This window comes from Natator depressus, chromosome 14, assembly GCF_965152275.1.
Source record: "Natator depressus isolate rNatDep1 chromosome 14, rNatDep2.hap1, whole genome shotgun sequence".
Classification (NCBI taxonomy): Eukaryota; Metazoa; Chordata; order Testudines; family Cheloniidae; genus Natator; species Natator depressus.
This window is the reverse complement of record NC_134247.1, coordinates 46,004,720-46,025,308: the sequence shown is the minus strand read 5'-3', so window position 1 is coordinate 46,025,308 and position 20,589 is coordinate 46,004,720. Positions and strand designations below refer to the sequence as shown.

The 20,589-nt window shown below is 64.8% G+C and overlaps 2 protein-coding genes across 5 annotated transcripts; one reads left to right on the top strand and one right to left on the bottom strand.

The window, feature by feature from the left end:
- The first annotated feature begins 57 nt into the window (after window positions 1-57).
- LOC141999055 (TNF receptor-associated factor 1-like) lies at window positions 58-8,042 on the top strand. 4 transcript variants are annotated; one of them, XM_074972180.1, is made up of 8 exons: window positions 58-109; window positions 2,228-2,465; window positions 3,154-3,223; window positions 4,264-4,335; window positions 4,550-4,822; window positions 5,473-5,650; window positions 6,580-6,728; window positions 6,838-8,042. In XM_074972180.1, exons 2-8 carry the CDS (start codon window positions 2,248-2,250, stop codon window positions 7,054-7,056), a joined length of 1,179 nt encoding a protein of 392 aa, XP_074828281.1. In that variant the 5' UTR covers window positions 58-109; window positions 2,228-2,247; the 3' UTR covers window positions 7,057-8,042. The 4 variants fall into 4 exon arrangements, with proteins under 4 accessions (XP_074828281.1, XP_074828280.1, XP_074828282.1 ...); XM_074972179.1 differs by having other exon boundaries at window positions 4,547-4,822; XM_074972181.1 differs by lacking the exon at window positions 4,264-4,335 and having other exon boundaries at window positions 4,547-4,822.
- Window positions 8,043-8,182: 140 nt separating this feature from the next.
- On the bottom strand, window positions 8,183-18,795 carry DDAH2 (DDAH family member 2, ADMA-independent). The gene is made up of 7 exons (XM_074972183.1): window positions 18,634-18,795; window positions 13,746-15,111; window positions 11,347-11,446; window positions 10,878-10,951; window positions 10,600-10,719; window positions 10,196-10,339; window positions 8,183-9,430 (listed from the first exon to the last, which is right to left on the bottom strand). Exons 2-7 carry the CDS (start codon window positions 14,043-14,045, stop codon window positions 9,314-9,316), a joined length of 855 nt encoding a protein of 284 aa, XP_074828284.1. The 5' UTR covers window positions 14,046-15,111; window positions 18,634-18,795; the 3' UTR covers window positions 8,183-9,313.
- Between the last annotated feature and the right edge of the window lie 1,794 nt (window positions 18,796-20,589).

The following is a 20,589-nucleotide window of genomic DNA, read 5'->3' as shown; positions in this document are numbered from 1 at the left end:
GAAATTTCCGCGGCGGGGCCGGCACGTCACGGGGGGCGGGGCCCGCGGGGGGGTCCCCGGCCGGCGCGGGGCGCAGCCAGACAGACACACGGACGGGCTGGATCGGGCGGTGAGCGACCCCCGGCACGGGGCATGGGCGGGCGGCGGGTGCAGGGGGTCGGGGGGGTTCTGTGGGGCGGGGGTCTGTGGGGCTGGCTGGGGGATGGATGGGGTGTCTGTGGGGCGGGGGGTGAGGGTGGGGGGATCTGTGGGGCTGGTTGAGGCAGGGTGGGGGTGGGAGAATGGGGACAGATGGGGGTTCTATATGGGGCTGGTTGGGGGGATGGGGACGGATGGGGGGGTCTGTGGAGCGGGGGGTGAGGGTGGGGGAATCTGTGGGGCTGGTTGGGGGGATGGGAGACGGATGGGGGGGTCTGTAGGAGGATCTGTGGGGCTGGTTGGGGCGATGGGAGACTGATGGGGGTCTGTAGGGGGGTCTGTGGGGCTGATTGGGGGGAGGGGGGACTGATGGGGGGGTCTGTGGAGTGGGGGGTGAGGGTGGGGGGATGGGAGACGGATGGGGGGGTCTGTAGGAGGATCTGTGGGGCTGGTTGGGGCGATGGGAGACTGATGGGGGTCTGTAGGGGGGTCTGTGGGGCTGATTGGGGGGAGGGGGGACTGATGGGGGGGTCTGTGGAGTGGGGGGTGAGGGTGGGGGGATGGGAGACGGATGGGGGGGTCTGTAGGAGGATCTGTGGGGCTGGTTGGGGCGATGGGAGACTGATGGGGGGTCTGTAGGGGGGTCTGTGGGGCTGGTTGGGGGAGGGGGGACTGATGGGGGATCTGTGGGGCTGGTTGGGGGGATGGGGACGGATGGGGGGTCTGTGGAGCGGGGGGTGAGGGTGGGGGGATGGGAGACGGATGGGGGGGTCTGTAGGGGGATATGTGGGGCTGGTTGGGGGGATGGGAGACGGATGGGGAGTCTGTAGGGAATCTGTGGGGCTGGTTGGGGGGATGGGGACGGATGGGGGGGTCTGTGGGGCGGGGGGTGAGGGTGGGGGGATCTGTGGGGCTGGTTGGGGGTGGGGGGACTGATGGGGGATCTGTGGGGCTGGTTGGGGGGATGGGAGACGGATGGGGGATCTGTGGGGCTGGTTGGGGGGATGAGGACGGATGCGGGGTCTGTGGGGCGGGGAGTGAGGGTGGGGGGGTCTGTGGGGCTGGTGGGGGGCGGGGGGACGGCTGAGGGTGGGGGGGATCTGTGGGTCTGTGGGGCGGGGGACTGATGGGGGGATCTGTGGGGCTGGTTGGGGGATGGGGACTGATGGGGGAGTGCAGGGGGATCTGTGGGGCTGGTTGGGGGGATGGGGACGGATGGGGGGGTCTGTAGGGCTGGTGGTGGGACTGATGGGGGGTGTACGGGGATCTGTGGGGCTGGTGGGGGCGGGGGGACTGATGGGGGGTGTAGGCGGATCTGTGAGACGGGGGGCAGGGGGGGATCTGTGGGGCGGGGGACGGATGAGGGGTGTAGGGGACTGGTGGGGGGCGGGGGCTGGTTGGGGGGTGTAGGGGGCTCTGTGGGGCGGGGGGTCAGGGTGGGGGCTGGTGGGGTCTGTGGGGCTGGTTGGGGGGTGTAGGGGGGTCTGTGGGGCTGGTGGGGGGCGGGGGCTGGTTGGGGGGGCGCAGGGGGCTCTGTGGGGCGGGGGGTCAGGGTGGGGGCTGGGTGGGGGGCGCAGGGGGCGCTGTGGGGCGGGGGATGGATGGGGGGCGTAGGGGGGTCTGCGGGGCTGGCTGCGGGGTGTAGGGGGGTCAGGGTGGGGTCTGTGGGGCTGGTGGGGGGGCGCTGTGGGGCGGGGCGTGCCGGGCCCGGCGCGGGGCGGGGCGGGGGATCCCCGCGGGTCTCTCCGGGAACGGCCGCGGCCGCTGGGGAATCCCCCGGGGGGACTCGGGCCTCGTGGGCCGAAGGAGCGGCCGGGAAACGTCCCCGCCAATCAGAGCGCGGAGGAGGGTCTGAGTGAAATGGGAAGCGCCGTCGTCTGTGAGCCAATCAGAGCCTGGGGAATGGGAACGGCCAGTCAGCTCCGGGAGTGGGATAAACCTCCGCCCCCGGCCAATCAGCGCGCAGGGAATGGGATAGACCACTGCCTCTCAGCCAATCGCTCTGAACGGGGGACGGAGGGCGGGAGCCCCGGCTCTCAGCCAATCAGCGCCGGTTGACCCCTTCCCTTCCGGCTCTTTCTCCCCGCAGGCATCCCCTCCCCCGCTGAGATGAGTTTCCTAGTCGTCAGCCCCTGGGGCAGCACCAAGCCCATCCTGGCTCCCAGCCCCGCCCAGCAGGGGCAGCCGGAGGGGTCCCCCGGGGGGGCGCCCGGACCCTCCGAGGGGGGATCCCGCTGCGACTGGTGCCAGCTGCAGCTCGCGGAGCAGGGGCGCAGGATGGACTGCGGGCACCGCTGCTGCAAAGAGTGCGAGCAGGGCTCCAGCCGGTAGGGGGCGCCGGGGGGCAGGGACGGCGTGGGGGCAGCAGGGGGCGCCGGGGAGCAGGGCAGAAGGCAGCAGGGGGAGCGGGGGGGCTGTGGGGAGCGGGGCAGGAGCCACCAGAGGGCACAGGGCTGCAGGGGGACAGCAGGGGGAGCGGGGGGCTGGGGGGCAGGGCAGAAGGCACGAGAAGGCATGTGGCTGCAGGGGGGCAGCAGGGGGTACTGCACTGTGGGGGGCAGCAGGGGGAGTGGGGGGCTGTGGGGAGCAGGGCAGGAGGCACCAGAGGGCATTGGGCTGCAGGGGGGCAGCAGGGGGAGCAGGGGGCTGTGGGGAGCGGGGCAGGAGCCACCAGAGGGCACAGGGCTGCAGGGGGACAGCAGGGGGAGCGGGGGGCTGGGGGGCAGGGCAGAAGGCACGAGAAGGCATGTGGCTGCAGGGGGGCAGCAGGGGGTACTGCACTGTGGGGGGCAGCAGAGGGAGTGGGGGGCTGTGGGGAGCAGGGCAGGAGGCACCAGAGAGCATTGGGCTGCAGGGGGGCAGCAGGGGGAGTGGGGGGCTGTGGGGAGCGGGGCAGGAGGCACCAGAGGGCATTGGGCTGCAGGGGGGCAGCAGGGGGTACTGCACTGCAGGGGGCAGCAGGGGGCGCTCTCCCCTGCTAATACCCTGGCACCTTTTCCCTTCTGGGCTTTGCAGGGCCGGGGGCCGGGCCTGTCTCCAGTGTCTGGAGGACCAGGGAAAGCAGCTGCTCAACGACCTGGACCGGGTACGTGCATCTGGGGGGGGCACGATTCCAAATTAAACCCCAGCCGTGCCGTGCCCCGCCTCCCCAGCCTGGCTCAGGGGGCAGGGAATGGGGCAGGGGCCTGTCCCCTCTAGGGGGCGCCGGCTCCCACCAGGCCCCAGGGCAGGGACTGGCTGGCTCAGGGGGGCGGGGAATGGGCCAGCCCCAGGACGGGGGGTAGGGAATGGGGCAGGGGCCTGTCCCCTCTAGGGGGCGCCGGCTCCCATGCAGCCCCAGGCGGGGACTGGCTGGCTCAGGGGGCGGGGAATGGGGCAGGGGCCTGTCCCCTCTAGGGGGCACCGGCTCCCACCCCGCCCCAGGGTGGGGACTGGCTGGCTCAGGGGGGCGGGGAATGGGCCAGCCCCAGGACGGGGAGTAGGGAATGGGGCAGGGGCCTGTCCCCTCTAGGGGGCGCCGGCTCCCATCCAGCCCCAGGGCAGGGACTGGCTGGCTCAGGGAGGCGGGGAAAGGGGCAGGGGCCTGTCCCCTCTAGGGGGCGCCGGCTCTCATGCAGCCCCAGGCGGGGACTGGCTGGCTCAGGGGGCGGGGAATGGGGCAGGGGCCTGTCCCCTCTAGGGGGCACCGGCTCCCACCCGGCCCCAGGGTGGGGACTGGCTGGCTCAGGGGGCGGGGAATGGGGCAGTGGCCTGTCCCCTCTAGGGGGCGCCGGCTCCCACCCGGCCCCAGGGCAGGGACTGGCTGGCTCAGGGGGGTGGGGAATGGGCCAGACCCAGGCCGGGGGGTAGGGAATGAGTGAGGGGTCTGTCCCCTCTAGGGGGAGCGGGGGGCTGGGAGGCAGGGCAGAAGGCACCAGGGGCCATTGGGCTGCAGGGGGGCAGCAGGAGGTACTGCACTGTGGGGGGCAGCAGGGGGCGCTCTCCCCTGCCGGCTCCCATCCAGCCCCAGGGCGGGGACTGGCTGGCTCGGGGGGGGCGGGGAATGGGGCAGGGGCCTGTCCCCTCTGGGGGGCACCTTGGAGCCCTTCTAACCATTTGCGCCCCCCGGGGCTTGGCCTCCCCTAGGACACCCACCGCCCCCTGTCCCCGGAGGAGCTGGTTTCTTGGCCGTATGGTGCCCTGAGCTGCCACGTGCGGGTAAGTCCGTGGCGCTCATGCTTGGGCAAGATCTAGTCCCCCCATCAAAGCACCAGGCGGATGGAGGCTTGGGGACTAGTATTTCCAGGGGCGCTGTGGGGCAGGGAGCGGGCGGGAGGCTCAGCAGGGGGCGTTCTCCCCGGGTGGGCAGGGCTGGCCCCACAGCGGTACTGGGGGGCCCATGGGCTCAGCTCTCTCCTCTTGCTCCTAGCAGGTGCACCATGGGAAGGTGGAGGAGGCCGAGTCCCTGCCGGCCCCGTCCCACCAGCGCCTCCTGCTGGAGGCGGTGCAGGGGGCGGAGGCGGCCCGGGGGCGGCTGGACCAGCGGCTGAGCGAGGTGGAGGCCCAGCAGAAGACCTTGCAGAACATCGTGACGGTGCTGAGCCGGGAGATGGGCCGGCGCGACGGGGCCAGGGGCTCAGCCGACAGGGGCTCGGCCAGCGTCCTGGGGGAAGCTATGGCCCGCATCCTGTACCTGGAGGAAAAGGTCGGCGCTCACCCCACAGCTGGGGGGGAGCAGAACACCCCTCGCCCGCTCACTGTAGACCTCTGACCTCTCCCATTTGGCCCCTGCTCCCAGAGTTGACCTATGACCCTGGCTTGGCCCAAGGATTTGACTTTTGAGTCGTGAGCCCTCAGCTTCAGCCCCAGGGTTTAGCCAAGAACTTTCACGGTTGACCTCTGACCCCAGTGCTCTCGACTTTGACCTCTCACCCCTCACGTTGGTCCCATGGTTGCCCTAAGAGCTTTCAGAGTTGACCTGTGACTTCATGGTGATCTGTGAGTTCTCACCTTTCACCCCTCGCATTGGACCCATGGTTGGCCCACATGCTCTCACCTTTGACCTCTGACCCCTCCCATTCGATCCAGGATCCAAAAGTCAACAAGACCTTTCAGAGTTGACCTACGACGCCCCCTATTGGCTTCCACCTTTCACCAGCTCCCCCATGGTTCAGCATGGGCCCATGAAGCCTGAACCTTGACCCATGACCTCCTGTTTGACGCATGACCCATGACCTTAGCCTCGTTGTCATATCTCCTCCCTTGTGGTCTATCGCGCCCTCCCATGAACGTCCCAGGCACCGACTTGACCCCACACATCAACTCCCGCCAACTTCTCCGTCTCCTTCCCTCCAGGTGGCCCAGCAGGACTCGCTCCTGGCCGTTAAGGACGTGATGATCAGCAGCCTGGGGGCCCAGGTCCAGGCCCTGGAGCAGACCTCCTATGATGGGCACTTTCTCTGGAGGGTCCCTGACGTGGGGCGAAAGTTGCAGCAAGCCCTGTCCAGACAGATACCTGCCGTCAACTCCCCCCGTGAGTGCCATCGCCAGGAAGCAGAGGAAAATCCCCCAGCATTCACCACACCTTGGCCACAGCAATACCATGTGGCAGAGAGTTCCCCAGCCCAACACCGGCTGTGGGTCAGTGCAAGAGGCAGAAAATCCCCCATAATGCACCTCAACAGGGATGCATCACCCTGGAGGATATCCTGGCTGTGCTAATATCCAGCAGCAGGGAGTTCCGCAGTTTAACACCAGCCTACGTCAAGGAAAACAGCGGAGGATGTTCAGAAATCCCCCGCAATGCTCTCTACGGAGGCAACATGCCTCCTGGGGATATTTTAGATACGTAAATATCCAGTAGCAGACAGTCCTGCAGGCAAAACACCAAGACCAGATGGCAATGTTGAGGTCTGTGACCCTATAATGCTCCTCACCAGACAGCAAAGCCCCACAACTGGACTATCCTCAGCACAATGATATCCTGTTGTGGGGAGTTCCAGAGGTTAACAGCGGGCAGAGTATAGCCTAAATCCCCCAGAGTGCACCTCAACAGGCATTATCCCCCAGAACACTTTGGGCATGGTGAAATCTAGTGGCAGGTAGTTCCACAGATGAAGGCTATTGAAAGTAATTAGCTCTACGGCAGACAACCAGGCAACAGTGGTGGGAAGTAATAAATCCCCCGTGATGTGTCAGTCTGCCTGGAGTAGCCCTCGGCACAACAGCGTCATGGGGCCTGGAGTCCCACAGGTTAACAGTGGCCCCAGGTCAGTGCGCTTAGTGGAACACGGGGGAGGGAAGCAGAAATTCCCCCATCACGCACTTCATCAGGCAATTGTCTCCTGTGAAATAGCTTGGTATGGTAATATCATGGGGCAGGGAGTTCCACAGGCACACGTGTTTGTAGGCAGGAGAGGCAGATATCAGTCATCTCTCTCTCTCTCTCTCTGCCTCCATCAGCCTTTTACACCAGCCGCTACGGCTACAAACTCTGCCTCAAGGTTTACCTCAACGGGGACGGCACCGGGGCCGGGACGCACATCTCCCTCTTCTTGGTGCTGATGAGGGGCGAATACGATTTCCGGCTCAAATGGCCTTTCCGTCACAAGGTGAGAGGGGCGCGGGGCCTGTCCCCTCTAGGGGGCGCCGGCTCCCATCCGGCCCCCGGGGCCCGGCTGGACCGCTAACGACCGTTAACCCTTTCAATCTGCTCCCCAGGTCACCTTCACGCTCCTGGATCAAGCCGGCGAGCGGCACATCTCGAGCTCTTTCCAGACGACGGATGCCTCCTCTTCCTTCCAGCGGCCCGTGAGCAAGTACAACATAGCCAGCGGCCTCCCCGAATTCTTCCCCCTCTGCCGGCTCCACGCCCCGGAAGCCACCTACATCCAGGAGGACACCTTAGCCTTCGAGGCCCTGATCAACGCCAGCCTCTAGGGCGGGGCAGTTGGCCCTGCAGCCCACGGGCCCGGGCCTCGCTCGGGCCTCGAGACATTGCCGGCAGCTTAGACTCCGGGGTTGGCATCTTCCAAGCTGTCCGCCCGCACCGCCTCTCCCCCCGCCACGCCTTCGCCCAAGAGGGCCCCCCCAACACCACACTTCCCCTCCGATGGCTTCACCTCAGAAGCTGGCCACCAAAAATGGAGGTTGACCCCGGGTGGTAACCGCTGCGGAGGAGGGTTTCAAGACCAGAAGACCCTGACGTCTCTCCCGCGATGGCCGCCCACGACCGGGTTCTGCCTCTTCTGAAAGCTTAGCCCGGGACGGTGGCCACCAATGATGGAGGGTGAGCCCTCGGGGCAGCCATCGTGGAAGAGACGAAGGTGGAGGGAGACCCTTAAGCATCATCCAAGATGGCTGACCGTGAAAGATGGAGGGGGGCTGTTGTGGCAGCCATCTTGGCAGCTGTTCTGACAGCAGAGGGAGATGGTGGATGAGCCGGTGGCCCCCACTTAAGGTCTCCCTCACACAGAGAGGGTCAGCTATGGGGTGATCCCCCCCCCCACAGACTCCCATAAACACAAAGCCCCCCAACAGTATGGAGCTCACCTCCCGTGCTCAAAATTCCCCCCACACCTCAGAGACCAGCTGCACAGCTGTCCCTGGGGAGCTTGTTCACCAGCTCTTATTTTTGTAGACCCTACAAAAAGTCACATTGAACGCGACTGCCGCAGCAACACGCCACGCAGCTCTGGGCTTTTCGGGCGTCCGATTATCCCGCTGGGAGCGGGGACAGAATGACCAGAAACGGGGCGTTTTTGTATTCAATACGCCAAAGCGGACTGGAATATTTAAGAGGGAAAATAATTTTAACTGAATTAAACTCTTATTTATTTGGGTGACACTAAATCTATTTATGGATCGCAGCGGCTGCTCTTGGAGGGGGTCACGTTTAGTGCATCCCCCTGCTCCCCAAACTGAAACTGGGTCCAGTGGAGAGAACTGAAATTGAAGTGAGAGATTTCCCCTCTAGGGGATGCTGGCTGCGTGGTGGGGGGGACTGGGTGGCTCAGGGGCAGTGGGGTACGGGTCCCCCCCAATTGAGACACCACTCTGAGGGGTCTAAATTGGTTCAATTCTTTATTGTGTCATGGATCTCAGAGGCAGTGAGAAGCTAAACACCCTAGCTCTGCCCTAGGGGGCGCTCCTACTCCACATCACAGGGGGCTCCTAGGAGCCCCCCTAACTACTCTAACACACACACACAAGGCACCCCTGTCTTGGGGGTGGGGGCAGTCACCCTTACATAGCTAAAGGTCTGGGATCCCCACCAGCCCCACAGCAGACTTATCCAGCCTGGTATCCCAGCGCTCCCACCAATGATCAGTCCCACGGACCCACAGTCACTACAGCCAACGGGGGAAGGGGTTGTACTATAGGGGTGTGGCAGTGGGGAGCGAGTTGTGTCTCCGGGGGTAAGAGGGCTAACCCCCAAAACACCAGCACCATAGATTAGTGGATGAATGGCTGGGGGGGGCGGGGAGGCAGCAGTGGGCTGGAAGATCCTAACCACAGTGAAAGGTCTCCCCTAATTCAGGGATCTCAGGTATCCGAGGTCCTCCAGCGCCGTGGCTTCAATATTGGGGTCCCCATAGTGTGGTATAACATACTGGTGTCCCTCAAACCCCCTCCCCATGGTGGCATGATAAATCAGGGTCCCCCAAACCTTCCACTATCCTAGCAGGACATAGCTGGGTTCCCCAAGCCCCATATGAGGGTGGGCTCTAACCCCTCCCTCCCCAGGCCACCCACTAAGTATAGATGGGTCCCACCCACTGTTTCCCCTCCCCGAGAAGGAACAAAGGGTTCCCCAACACTTTGGGGGGCCCCACCTAATGGGCCTTCCACCCTCTCCTGCTAATGGGGTACCCAGCCCCCCTGCTCTCCACTTCCCAAGAAGGCAGGACCCCATTATTTTCAGGATCCACAACACATGATGTGGGAGGTTCCAAATATTCCCCAAGGCTGTGCCTGAGGCTAGGCTTTTGGGGGATCAGGGGAACCCCACTTTCCAGGCAGGTGAGGGGGCAATGCAGGGGAAGGGTGAATGCCACTTCCCAGATAGGGGGCAGTGAGTTGAGGGGCACCCTGAGGTTAGCGGGTGCAGGGCGTGGGCTGGGTAAGATGTGGGGCATACAGGGAGGATGGGGGGTCAGAGGGCTCCCCCATGTAGCTGGTGGGGGGGCTGGAGGCACTAGCGGTCGAGCTTCTTGTTGATGAGAAGGGAGCAGGAGCTGAGGGCCCCCCCCAGCTTGGCCACCTCGCCGCAGGCGGCGGGGATCAGGGTGAGGTCGGACAGCTTCTGGAAGGGCTGTGGGGAGAGACAAGGGTCAGTATGGGGGGTGCAAAGCATTGTGGGTAAGGAGAAGCCATTTCTATGCCACGTCCTTTCCATCGACAGCCCCACCCACTCCTAGTCCCGCCCTCCTACCCTAAACCCCGCCTCCAGATGGCCAAGCCCTGCCCCCATTCACTCCACATCACTGATCCCCTATGCCCCACCCCCAGTTGCACATGCCCCGCCCTCCTATCCCAAACTCCGCCCCCAGGTCTCCAGATCCCCCATGCCCTGCCTCAGCCACTCCTAACCTTGTCCCCAGGACCCAGTCACAAATTCCCCTGCCCACTCCTATCCCAAACCCCCATGCCCTGCTCCCACTCACTCCTAGCCCCGCCCCTAAAGCCACATGCCACGCCCCCACCCACCTCAAGTCTTGCCCCAGACCCATCTCCCCTCCCCCGTGAACCCCACCCAGTCCAACCCTGAGCCCTGTCCAAGAAAGCCCCTGTTCTCAAAGCCCCGCCCCCTCCCAGCCTGCAGCTGCAAACTCCGCCCCTGACCCCACCCCCACAAGCAACACGCCCTGGCACTCTGCCCCCACCCTCACTACAGGCCTAAGCCCAACCCCAACCCCATCCAACCCCCACTGATCCTTAAGTCCCGCCCAGGGACCCCAAACCACCCCCATCCACCCCCAGCAGGGCCTTAAGGCGTGCCCATGAACCCTCCATTCAACAAAGCCTTTAGCCCCGCCCCCAGCAGCCATACAGCTCCGCCCCCACCCCGCCCCCTCACCTGCAGGCTGTTGGGGAACTCCTCGGGGCTGCGGTGTAGCAGGGCGCTGCCCTTGGGCCCCAGCCGCACGTAGACGCAGTTCCCAGCGGGGTCGTCTGGCACCGTCAGCGTGTCGTAGTGGTGATCGGTCAGCTGCTCCATGGTCTGGGGGTGGGGCCAATGGGGGTGAGAGCAGGGCCTGGTGTCCCCCCTCCTCCACGCAGTCCTCAGATCAGTGCCCTGGGCCCACCCGGCCTGGTATCCTACCACTGCCACCACAGCTCAGCCCCCTGAGCCCACCCAGCCCAGTATCCCACCGCTGCCACCACAGCTCAACCCCTTGAGCCCACCCAGCCTGGTGTCCCACCTCTACCACCACACCTCAGCCCCCCTGGGCTCAGCCAGCCCAGGATAGGCCCTGTTACCCTCATGGCTTTCTTGGCAGCCTCACTGCTTCCGATGGCCACTGTGTCCGGCCCAGCCATGCTACAGAAACTCTTCAGATGGGAGGAGCCCGCCACAGGGACAGTAGAGACAGCAAAATCCTGGTACACGGGGAAGGGAGAGAAAAAAACCATGCATGGATCCCAGCTCTGCCAGTGCCCCTCAGTCCCACCCCGCAGCCCTGGGAAAAGGGAGAGTTGCGGGGTGGGAGCCAGGACTCCTGGGTTCTCTCCCTGACCCTGCAAAAATACCAGCTCACCCGAAAAGCATCCGCCACCATCTCCGCCCCTCTATGATTGGTCCATTTGGAGATGCCCACAAAGAACTCTCGACCTGTAAGGAGACAGGAACGGGTGGGACAAGACTCATTAACCCTCGAGATGCCATGGCCAAATTAGCTCCCATTGCTTTGGCTTCACTCAGGTACTCCCAAGCTGGAGCTGGCCCCTCGGATGAGCCATTTGCTACCCCACCAGCCCCACCTCCCCATGCACCATCAGTCCCCCTCCCCCCAAAACCAACCTCCCAGTGCAGTCAGGAATTGATCAATGCCCTTCGAATGAAGCGGGGATGGGCGGGCGAGGGAGAGAAGGGAGCCAGGACTCCTGGGTTCTATCCCCTGCTCTGGGAATAGAAGGCAGTTTGCGCCACATCACCCCCTGCTGATTCACACCCAGGGTACAAGCCATGGCTACTTGCCCTCCCGTTGCCAGGGGTGGGGCGCTCACCTGTGAAGAGCACGTCACTGCCATCCAAGGTGGCCCCGTCATCCGTCACCTCCACCACCCGCATCTTCAGCTCCTCCAGGATCTTCTTAATGCTGATGATCTGGATCGGGCCCCCCACCCCACCCCCAACAACAGAGATTAACTCTTTCAGGGGATTCCCCTACACTTCCCCATTCCACTGGCCCATCCCTTAGCAACCCCATGAGACTAACTACCAGGCAGGCTTCAGGCCTACACCCAAGGAGAGAGAGATTGTGAGGGTTCCAAAATGGCCACCAACACCCCGTTGCTGGCACCCCCCAGTTGAAACCCTTGTCCTCCCCAACCAACCCTGCCAACATGTGCTCTTTGACCCCATCCAATGGCTCCCAATCCAGGCCTCTGGCACTGCTACTATGAGGCAGGCTTCAGCGGCCTACACCCAACATCAAGAAGAGATTGTGAGGGTCCAGAAATGGCTGCCAACACCCCCTCCCCGGTGACCCCAGTGGACATGCTCGCCCTACCCAACCAGCCCCAATGACGCAGGCCCATTGACCCGGCCCCACGGCTCCCAACCTAGGCCTCAAACTTCACTACTTCTAGGCAGGCTTCAGCGGCCTACACCCAACACCAGGAAGAGATTGTGGGGCTTCAGAAACGAGTGCCAACATCCCCTCTTCCACGTCCCCAACCTACCCCGCCCATGTGTGCCCTCATCCCGTGGCATTCAGCTCACGAGCTCCAGAGTTGCTACTACCCAGCAAGGTTCAGCAACACGGGCTGGCTCAGGAGGGTGGGAAACGGGACATGGGGTTTTTTCCCCCTCAAGGGGGCACCGGCTCCTATCCAGTCCCAGGGCAGGGACAGGCTGGCTCAGGGGGGCCGGGAATGGGGCACGGGGCCCTTAACCTCTAGGGGGCGCCGGCTCAGATCTGGCCCCAAGGCAGGGGACTGCTTGGCTCGGAGGGCAGGGAATGGGGCACGGGGCCTGTCCCCTCTAGATGACTCAGGGAAAATGAGCTCCAGCCATCCCACGGACTAGGAGCCGCTCCAGCCAACGCCGGGATATTTCGCCAGCTCGCTGCCTCGTCCGCTGGGAGGAGCTAAAGGGAAACATTGGTCCTCGAGTCCTCGGCCGCCCATCCAGGTGCGTTGCACATTATTGCCACCGGGGGGCGCAACCGCATCACATTCCAGGGCACCCCTCAAACTTGGGGAAGCTGGGTTAGCAGAGATCGCGGGGCCGGCCCGATTCAAAGCGTCCTGTCCCATCTCCCCCCCTAGCTCGGAAGCGACTCGCTCAGCCAGTGCCGGACGGGGGGCTGGCCAGCTGTGCCCCAGAGTGGGGGGGGGGACCCAAGAGACGGGGCCACAAAGCGTGGGGGGGAAACGTGCCAGGAAAGCCCTGGGTCTGGACCAAGGCATCAGCAGCTGTTTGGAGAAAACTCCCTGGGGCGTCTCCTAAAATAGCCAGAGCTGAGCCGGGCTTTATCCGGCCGGGAATTCAGGGAACAGAGCCCAGGGCTGGAGTAGCCAGGAGCCCACCCCCCCTCCTCGCCGCCCCGCTCCCCACAGCGCCCCCTGCTGGGAGAGGCCAGGACTGCAGTAGCCAGGAGCTCCCCCCGCCCCTCCCCACACCCTGTGTTTCTGGTAAGGGGTCGTTAGTCTTCAGCCAACAAGGTCCACCCAGATCCCAGCGTAAGAGCGGCTCATCAGGATCAAAATGTAAGGGGCGCCGGCTCCCATCCAGCCCCAGGGCGGGGACTGGCTGGCTCAGGGGGGCGGGGAATGGGGCAGGGGCCTGTCCCCTCTAGGGGGCGCCGGCTCCCATCCAGCCCCAGGGCGGGGACTGGCTGGCTCAGGGGGGCAGGGAATGGGGCAGAGGCCTGTCCCCTCTAGGGGGCGCCGGCTCCCACCCGGCCCCAGGGCGGGGACTGGCTGGCTCAGGGGGGCAGGGAATGGGGCAGGGGCCTGTCCCCTCTAGGGGGTGCCGGCTCCCCCCTGCCCCAGGGCGGGGACTGGCTGGCGCAGGGGGGTGCGGGGGGGTGTGTGTTGGGGGTGGTTTCCCAAAGGTCTCCAGAGGCTATGGGAGGTTTTGCATCACCGATGAGGTCATGCTGGGATGAGCAGTTGCCACGGCAACTAGGGTCAGGCGACAAACTCTCCTGGGGGTGGGACGGGGAGGGGGCTTGGCCGAGGGCCACCCTGGAGGAAGCAGATGGTGAATTAGCCTCCGCCCCCCCCCCCGCTACAATAATTGATGGCTTAACGAAGGGAGCACTGGCACTGCTAGACCCTGCTCCCCTCCCAGGGCCAGGGAAGGAACCCAGGAGTCCTGGCTCCCAGCCCCCCTGCTCTAACCACTAGCCCCCACTCCCCTCCCAGAGCCGGGGAAGGACCCCAGGCGCCCTGGTTACCTCTCCCCGCCGCGCCGGCTCCCAGGGCCGGGTGACGAGCGCCGTGTCGCCCTGGATCACGGCCGCGTCCTCCACCAGCACGGAGAGGGGCAGCCCTTCGTCCGCCGCCAGCTCGATCACCTGCAGCCCCAGCTTCTGCCGCAGGATCCCGGTGTAGACCCCGTACTGCCGGTGTGCCTTGGCCAGGTCCACCGGCTCTGCCGGGCCCGCCCCGTCCCCGGCGGGCCAGGCGCCCAGCGAGTCCGGGACGCTGCGGACGATGGCGTGGGTGTATCTGCCGAAGGAGGAGGGACCAGCCATGGCTGGGAGCCCTGCGGTCGGTATCGCCCCTGCCCCAATCGGGGCAATTTCCACACCAGGCGCAGAGACCGATCGACCCCCGCAGAGGGCAAGAGAAACTCGGCTCGATCACCTCCCGGCTCGGGTCCCCGGTCGGCTGGCGGGTTTCCCCTCTCACCGGCCAACCAACGAGTCCCGATCAGCCACCAAAGTCAGTTTCCCTCGGAGCAGCGTTTCTGATCCATTTCAATGGATCCCCGGGCAAATCACCCAACTGGCCAAGCCTCCCCGGAGCACCCCTTCTCCCTGGCACTGGTCAGTTTCCCAGTCAATGACTCAGTTTCCTCTGATCAATTTTAGGCCCAGGACACCAACTCCCCCCTCAGCTGATCAATTCCATTCATCTTCCGGTCAATATCGCCCGGGGGGCATCCCTCCGCCAATGGGTTCTGCTTCCCAGCAAGCCCCAGTTATCTGATCGAGAGAGTCTCCAGCCCCAGATCTTCCCGAGCCGTGGCCACCGGCCAATCAATTTCCCCTGGGGACTGCTTCTCCCAGCAGCTGATCCATTACCCCGGGACAGTGGGCCGATCGATCTCTCGTTAGCTTTAACGACCCAAGCAAGCAATCGCCCTTCAATCAGCCTCGGCACCCAAGCCTCGGATCAGCGCCCCCCCTCGGCGCCACGTTGATCCATTTCTTCCTAGAGCCAGTCACCCCGTTAACTTCCTTCTGGGTTCCACATGGGTCTGTCAGCTTCCCTTTGGAACCGATTCGCTTCCTCCAACACCAGATCGATGCGGTTTCTTCCTCGGTTAAATTCTGCCTTGTCCGACTGCCAATCTGCTGATCAAATCCCGAGCTGGGGGAGGGGAGGAGGGGGCTGGGAGTCAGGACACCTGGGTTCTATCAAGTCCTCTGCTCAAGCAACCTTCATCCCAGAGTCCCCGAATCCAGGGGAAATTCTTTGCCTCTCCTTAGATCTCGCTCACTCCAGGCGGTATAAAAATAAAAATTCCCTCCCCCCTTCCAGGAATTTGGGGAGGGAAAAAAAACCCTATTTATTGCGTCCACACAAACGAGACTTCTGAGAAGAAAGCGAGAGACGCACGCAGTTAGGGTCAGTTCTGTTTTCTCGGCTCCATCCATCCGCTCGAAAACCACCCGGGGGTTTGTCTCCCCGAAACCCGGCCCCTCCAAAGTCAGTCTGAATTCGGTCCCTCAAGAATGCAGGCTACACACATCTGTTTTCTTCAGTCACCTCATGTTCCCTGCCTTGCACACGGGCCCCCAAATCTGTCCCAATGAATGTCACCCCAGAGATCCACCCTGAGTCCTGTCCCCCACTAAGGCCATCCCCAAATCTGCTGCCTTAACATTCACCCTGAGTTCTGTCCCCCAACTCTGTCCCCATTAAACTCGGAAATACACCCCCTCCACCAAGTCGTACCCCAAAGATCTGCTCTGAGTTCTGTCCCTCATGAATGGGACCCCCCAAACGGTGCTCAAAGTCACCCTAAAAATCTGTCTCCCCAAACTGTCCATGACAAAGAGCCATACAAATCAGCCTGAATTCTGTGCAACCCAACGATCTGCCCCCAGAGTCAGTCCCATACTAACAGGGACCCCCAAAACTCATCTCCTTGGAAGCCACACAAACTATCTGCCCTGTGCCCCAAAATCTCTATCTGCCACCAGTCCCCACAATGCTACTCCTCCCCCCCCCGCCCCGGTAACTCACACCCCAAATGCCCTGCGGGACTCTCGCCCCATGAGAGCTTTGAGCCCAGAGCGAGGATCTCAGTAGTATCCTGGGTTCTCACCCCGGCCCTTGGACGGGAGTGGGGGTCAAGTGGTTAGAGCAGGGGGGTGATGGGAGCCAGGACTCCTGGGTTCTCTGCCTGGCCCTGGGAGGGGAGTGGGGGCTGGTGGGTTAGAGCAGGGGGGGCTGGGAGCCTGGACTCCTGGGTTCTCTCCCCAGCTCGGGGAGGGGAGGCCTAGTGGTTAGAGCAGGGGGGGCTGGGTTCTATTCCAGGCCCTTCTGCAAATCACTCCTGTCCCTGAGTCTCTGTTTCTCCCCCCACCCTCGGTCTGTCTTATCTTCAGGACAGGGACTGGCTGTGACTTGTTTGTGCGGCCAACACACAATGGGGCCCGTGTCCAGCTGGAAAGAGAACTCAGGAGTCCGGAGGTGGGGGTGGGGAGGAAAAGGAAGGGGAAGGGAGCCTGGACTCGTGGGTTCCTTCCCTGGCTCTGGGAGGGGAGTGGGGGCTAGCGGCTAGAGCAGGGGGTGGGGGAGGCTGGGAGCCAGGACTCCTGGGTTCTAATGCAAATTGTGGTCTCGGTGGGGGCAGGAATTGCCCCTCCTTGTGTGTCCGTGCAGCGCCCAGTGTGACGGGCGAGGGGAGCCCGGGGGGGGGGGGGGGACAGCATGATGCCCAATGTGGGAGGGCGGGTCTGGGTGGTGTCCAGCATAACAGGGACCTCAATGTCCATGGGTGGGGGGGGGTCTGTGCAGCACCTGGCACAATGGGGGCCCCCCCATCTCGATTGGGGTTTCAGATGCTCCTGTGAGACCAGCCTTAATTAATAATCAGTAGACAGGACACTAATTGTCAAGTGCGCCCTGTGTACAGCCCGGGACTTGGAGGGGGCGGGACCCTGTCAATGGCCCCGTTCCTCCCCCACCCGATCGCCCCAGCCGCCTCTCGGGTGCCCCCGGCCCGATCCCCCCCCCCGCCCCACTCGATCGCCCCGGCTGCCTCTCGGGTGCCCCCGGCCCGATCCCCCCTCACCCCCACCCAGGGCCTGGGGAGCCAGGCAGGGGCCGGGCCCAGATTCGCTCAGGCCGAAAATATGCAACAGCTGGTTCCTGTTACCTGTTACACCCCCGAGAGACACAACCTCTCTCACACACACACACACACACACAGAAACAAACAACCCGAGACAATCTTAGACACACACACACACCCCCGAGACACACACACACATCCCCGGAGAGAGACGTACCACTTGAGACAGCCGAACCCACAGCGAGACACACACACACCCTGCCAGCCACACGCGCCCCCCCCCCCCCCGCAACTCACAAGACCTCCACGCACACAACCCAGGGAAGAGAGAGAGACGCGCACACACCACACCCAGAAGCCCACACCCCGGGGCCACCACTGCCCCCCCCCAAACACAACACACCCACCCACAAACCCAATCTGCTTTCACCCAGCTGCAACCTGAGACAACAAAAACTTCCAGGCCCCCCCCCCAGTCAGACCGAGGGACACCCCCGACACAGGGCAGATGAACCCCCCCCCCCCCAGCAGAGAAAACAGGCTTGGAACAGCCCAGGGAGCGAAGGAATAACACCCCCCCTCCACGCAGATTTTCACACCAGGGAAATCTGGGGCAGGGGTTCCCCCCTTTTCTCCCCAGACTGACCCAGCCCAGCTCCGAGGCCTTCGGATCCCTCCTCCGGGCAGTTGCTCCAGGTCCCCCCCCTCCGGCAAAGCAGCGACCAGGTTGGGTTTTTTGGGCGGATTTGTCCCCTAGGACCATAAATAATCAATCTGGCTGCTTCCACTGGGAGGGGGGCGGGGGCGCGCTTCTCCTTCCTCAACTTCCCTGCTCCGACCCGCCACACCCAGGGAGAGAACCCAGGAGTCCGGGCCCGCCCTGCTCCCACCCAGCACAGCAGAGCCCAGCTCCCACCCAGAGCCGGAGAGAGAACCCAGGAGTCCGGGCTGCCAGCCCCCACCCAGAGCCGGGGAGAGAACGCAGGAGTCCGGGCTCCCAGCCCCCCCTGCTCCCACCCAGCACAGCAGAGCCCAGCCCCCACCCAGAGCCGGGGAGAGAACCCAGGAGTCCGGGCTCCCAGCTCCCCTGCTCTAAGCCCTAGACCCTCTGTGCCCCACCCAGTACCCTCCCTCGGTCTCCAAACAACCCAGCTACCGCCTCTGGATCACCCCCAAATACTGCAACACCCCCCCAGCCGTTCCCAGCTCCGCCCGCTGCCTGAGGGTCACCCCACAATCTCAGCCCCCCCAGTATCCCCGCTCATCTCAGCCCTCCCTAAACAGCACCCCATAACGGCTGTTCCCCGGTAGGGAGCCCCAGCTTTCACAGCACCCCCACCCACCCGGTCACCCCACAACCCCCTGAAAGGTCTCCTCCAAACCGCAGACGATGCCCCAGCCCCCCTTCTTTGGGCCAGAGCACCCCAGTAACTCTGCCCCCCAACCCCGCCCCTCTGTCCGCCAACCCACCCTCCCTCAGCGCCCCCATCTCAGCGCCCCTGAAGCCACCCCAGCCCGCCCCATAGATCGGCCGCCTCTCAACTCCCCCCGCCCCGCCAGGTCCTCCCTACAGCCCCCCCCATCCTCCACCACACAGACACCCCCCCCATACCGACCCCCAGGGCTCCACCCTTAACCCAGACCCCCCCGCCCCGCCCAGCGCCCTTCTCCTCCCCCCCCCCCCCGCACCTCCCAAAGACTCAATCCTCTCCCCCCAAATAACCCAACCCCGCTCCAGGGTCCCCTCAGCCCGTCGCTCCAGCCCCCTCTCCAAACCTCCCCCCCAAAATCCAGCCCCCCCCATGCGCTCTTACTTCCCTGCGCCCCGCCCAGCGGAATCCGGGGGGCCGCTGGGTTGGGGGGTCTCTCTCCCCGGGGGGCGCCCCAAAAGGACCCGGGGCTGCCGCGCCACGGGCTGGGGGCGGTTTCCTGCCAGCGACCCCCCCGAGATCCGGCTGCGCCAAGCGCGGGGGGGGGGGGACCCCGGGACGCGTCGGCCTCGCCCGCCACCGAGCACAGAAGCGGCCACCCCGCCAGCGCCAGCCCCAGCGCATTGTCTGCCCGGGAGGCGGGGCTAGGCAGGCCCCGCCCCCTGCCCCGCCCACTCACACACAGGCCCCGCCCACTCGGTCCCCGGGGCCTTAAAAAGGGCATAACTGGCCTCGGGCTGGGATTGACGGACCGGGGGCTTTCCTGGGGACCCCGGAGCCGGCCTGGGGGGCAGACCCACGGACAGCAGCCGGCCAGGGGAGCTCTGGGGCCGGGAGTCGCAGGGCCGAGGACAGGGGCAAGCCGGTGTCGGGCCCCATCCTGCCCCTCCTGGGGCCGCCGGGCGCCATGGGGCTGGGGGGGCTGCTCCTGGCCCTGCTCCTCCTCCTGCCCCTGGGGCTGGGGCTGCTGGCGCTGCTGGGCCTGGGGCTGCTGCTGGCCGAGGGGGCCTGGCCCTGGCCTGGCTGCTCCTGCTCCGGCACCGCCCCCGGCTGGGGCTGCGCCTGGCGCTGGGGGGGCGCTGGGCAGCGAGGGCAGGGGCTGCGGGTCGGGAGTGAGGGGCACCCCGCCAGCCCAGCCCTGGGTCCCCCCCAGCCCTGCCGGTGCCCCTCACTCCCGACCCGCAGCCCCCCCCCCAGCCCTGCCGGTGCCCCTCACTCCCAACCTGCAGCCCCCCGCCAGCCCGGCCCTGGGTCCCCCCAAGCCCTGCCGGTACCCCTCACTCCCGACCTGCAGCCCCCCGCCAGCCCAGCCCTGGGCTCCCCCCCAGCCCTGCCGGTGCCCCTCACTCCCGACCCGCAGCCCCTCTTAGCCCGGCCCTGTGATTCCATCAGTTATGAACACAAGGAAAGGTCTGAGATTAATGGGGGAGGGCAGTGGCCCGGGGGGACACAGGGAGCCGGAAAGATGGACACACGGACTCTCTCTCAAATTTCTCTCCCAGGTCTGAGGCTCCTCCCGTCCGACAAAACCAAGTGCCTTTATCTTAGCTACCTGGAAATCTGCTATGGGCCAGTGCTAGCCATTCTAGGCCAGTAGTAGCCAATCCCCGAGGCCCCCTGATGGTTTCCTCAGACATAACTAACCTTCGCTGGCCAAAATAGCGTGTCCCTCCCACGGGCCCTTCTGTGCTGTCGCCCAGCACCCGGGGGAGTTGAGAGCTCCTTGGGTCACGGTGCCGCTGCGTTACCACTGGAACCTACTGATGGCAACGATAGCTGGCAGGGCTCTTATTAGATAGGTCAGCACAAACATCTGGGGAGAAGCTTGGGCAGGTGTGTGTGTGTGTGTGTGTGTGTGTGTGTGTCTGCCGCCCCCTAGTGGCTGGTGTATGCTTGTGGGTCCTTGCTCCCCTGACGGCTGGCTGTGTCTGTCTCTGAGCTTGTTTGCCTCGAGGCCTGTTGTGTGTCTGTTGTGGTTTGGCTCCCCTGCCATCTGGGGCTCCTCTCCCGGGGGCGGTGTGTGTCTGTGCGTCCCTCCTGGCTGGGATTCGCCGTCCGTCCGTCTGTCTGTCTGAGACGTCTGCTGTCTCCTCCTCGCAGGCGCCATCTGTGTTTGGCCCCCACCACGTCTGCCACGTTCCCCCTCAGGCGGGGAGCAGCCAGCAGCCGCTCCGGGCGTGCGGCTGACTCTGGGGGGGTGTCGCTGGTGGGGGCCGGGTGTGTGTGTGTGTGGGGTGTCTGTTCACCTCCCGGCTATGCTGGGGTGTTGGGGGGGGCTCCGGGGCACAGCGCCGGGCCTCGTGTGTCGAGGGGGCGTCTCCAGCTGGGGGGGGGGAAGCG

Bases quoted from the DNA above. Each gene is read 5' to 3' on its own strand.
- DDAH2 (XM_074972183.1), bottom strand. From the start codon at position 14,045: ATGGCTGGTCCCTCCTCCTTCGGCAGATACACCCACGCCATCGTCCGC. The intron at 10,952-11,346 runs GTGAGCGCCCCA...GTCTCCTTACAG, and splicing joins CAGTGACGTGCTCTTCACAG to GTCGAGAGTTCTTTGTGGGC. The intron at 10,720-10,877 runs GTGAGCTGGTAT...CCCGTGTACCAG, and splicing joins TGGTGGCGGATGCTTTTCGG to GATTTTGCTGTCTCTACTGT.
- LOC141999055 (XM_074972179.1), top strand. From the start codon at position 2,248: ATGAGTTTCCTAGTCGTCAGCCCCTGGGGCAGCACCAAGCCCATCCTG. The intron at 3,224-4,263 runs GTACGTGCATCT...GGCCTCCCCTAG, and splicing joins TGCTCAACGACCTGGACCGG to GACACCCACCGCCCCCTGTC. The intron at 5,651-6,579 runs GTGAGTGCCATC...TGCCTCCATCAG, and splicing joins ACCTGCCGTCAACTCCCCCC to CCTTTTACACCAGCCGCTAC.